General features: G+C 45.2%; 1 protein-coding gene across 2 annotated transcripts in view; it reads left to right on the top strand.

Moving 5' to 3' along the window:
- clic5b (chloride intracellular channel 5b) overlaps positions 1-2,025 on the top strand; it is a 14,816-nt gene that overhangs the window by 9,994 nt on the left and 2,797 nt on the right. For both annotated transcript variants that reach the window (XM_017409264.2, XM_017409265.3), the window contains exons 2-3: positions 518-627; positions 730-855. In XM_017409264.2, the coding sequence (XP_017264753.1) occupies positions 518-627; positions 730-855 (236 nt within the window). The remainder of the gene's footprint in view (positions 1-517; positions 628-729; positions 856-2,025) is intronic.

The raw sequence follows: 2,025 nt of genomic DNA, 5'->3' as shown, positions 1-2,025 counted from the left end.
CGAGCACATTACTGCCCCCTATATGTCAAGAGGACAAATAATACCTTTTCTGTTCAAATTGCCAACCCGCCACAGTGGCGTGTGTGTTGATCAAATTCACCCGCCACTTCAAATATTTACCCGCATTTGGCGGGTGGCGGGTGCTAATTTCCACCCCTGAATCCAATACAGTATGATTCAATATATGATATGATTACACGCTGCATTGTGATCCAGTCTGTCCTGTGATTCAGGAGATATTTTGCTAACACTACAGACAAAACCCACACACACAGATCGAGAAAGAGCCAAAGGAATTTTAGGCAGCGAGAAAAAAAGGGGGCTTCAGCACAACTGAAATCTTTTCACTTGTATGTATGACTTTTTTATTTCTCCTTTTAAAATCCGAGCTGCTCTCGCTCTTGTGGCGTTCCTGTTCCCCGTCAGGAGAGCGTGACCGCCGGCTCGATCTGCTGGACGTGTTGTGTTCGTGTGACCGCCGGCTTGATTTTTCTTGTCCTGTTGTGTTTGAGCGCAGGCAGGCAGCGACGGAGAAAGCATCGGGAACTGCCCCTTCTCCCAGCGCCTCTTCATGATCCTCTGGCTCAAAGGGGTCGTGTTCAACGTCACCACGGTCGACCTCAAGAGGTGAGTTTGGCGGGCGTCGTGCGCCAAACAAAACAAAACAAAAAAACGATGCTGTGCGCCGGTTCTCACCCCCTTTTTTCCCCCCTTTTGTGTGCCGCACAGGAAGCCGGCGGACCTGCAGAACCTGGCCCCGGGGACCCACCCTCCGTTCCTCACCTTTAACGGAGAGGTCAGGACGGACATCAACAAGATCGAGGAGTTCCTCGAGGAAATGCTCTGCCCTCCCAAGTAATTCAGCTGGAAGATGTTCCAACACCACATTACAACTCTGCTTAGATTTATACCACTGCTGAAGGAACAGGGAACGTTATTGTTTTTTTAAATAAGTAAAAGAGGACTGTCTTTGATGAAAACTGACTTTACCATATGTTTGTAAATCGATATTTATGTGTCTCACATTCAAATCTGAGCCGTTGCTTTTTATTGCGGCCCACCACCGAAAGTATGTGTTTGTGTGTGTGTCTGTCTGTTAGCAAAATGTCACATGAACCCCTTGGTGGATTTTGATGAAACGTTTAGGAAATGATCACTGGGTGAATGTCTACAACTGATTAAGCTTTGGAGCCAATCCAATTTAAGATGGCCGCCACAGCCAACTGAACTTACTGCACACAAAAATGACTATGCCTCTGTGAATTTTACAGATTTTGAGCAAACATTTTGTGTGATGGTAGCTCAGAGTAACTACCATCATTTACTTTAAGGGGCTACTCATTGTACAAGATCTTTGTTTGAGACTTCAGCATTAACTGATGGAGTCAGTCCTGTTAGTCTGTTAGCAAAATATCTCATGGACCACTTAACAGATTTTAATGTAACTTTCAGGAAGTAATCATTGGATGTACGTCTACAACTGATTACCATTCGGAATCGATCCAATTTAAGATGGCTGCCACAGCCTATTGACATTATCAAACAGAAAGTTGACTATAACTCAGCCAGTTTTGCAGATATAGAGATAAAATTTGTGATGGTAGTAGCTGAGAGTTTTCCCCAACGACTGCTCTGAGCGTGACTCTCCTGCGATGTCACACGACATTGTGCATTTGACCAAAACTGCTACAACTGCATCATAAAATTTTGAAAGCTTTAGATGCTGTATTTTTCTGTCGCTTTACCAAACTTTACACAGGTTTCCTGTAATCTTGCTGCCATCTCTTGAAAAACTTACCGTGTGAACATGTGCTAAGAAAATGTAAGATGAGGTAAAACTTTTTTTTTCTTTTTATCTTTTCGCTTGTAAAGCCTCTTAGATTAGAAGCGGACCTCGGTGTGGGAACACCTAAAAGGGTTGGCTGAGCTCCTTGTGTCCAGGTGTTAATCCCATCCAGATGCTTTGGTCTGACTGTGTCCTCTGTCTCCTCGCCTCCCCCCCTCCCCCCCCCCCCCCCCCCCCCC

Source organism: Kryptolebias marmoratus, linkage group LG19 (genome assembly GCF_001649575.2).
Source record: "Kryptolebias marmoratus isolate JLee-2015 linkage group LG19, ASM164957v2, whole genome shotgun sequence".
Lineage (NCBI taxonomy): Eukaryota > Metazoa > Chordata > Actinopteri > Cyprinodontiformes > Rivulidae > Kryptolebias > Kryptolebias marmoratus.
The sequence above is the reverse complement of the archived record's forward strand: the minus strand, read 5'-3'. Positions and strand labels throughout refer to the sequence as shown.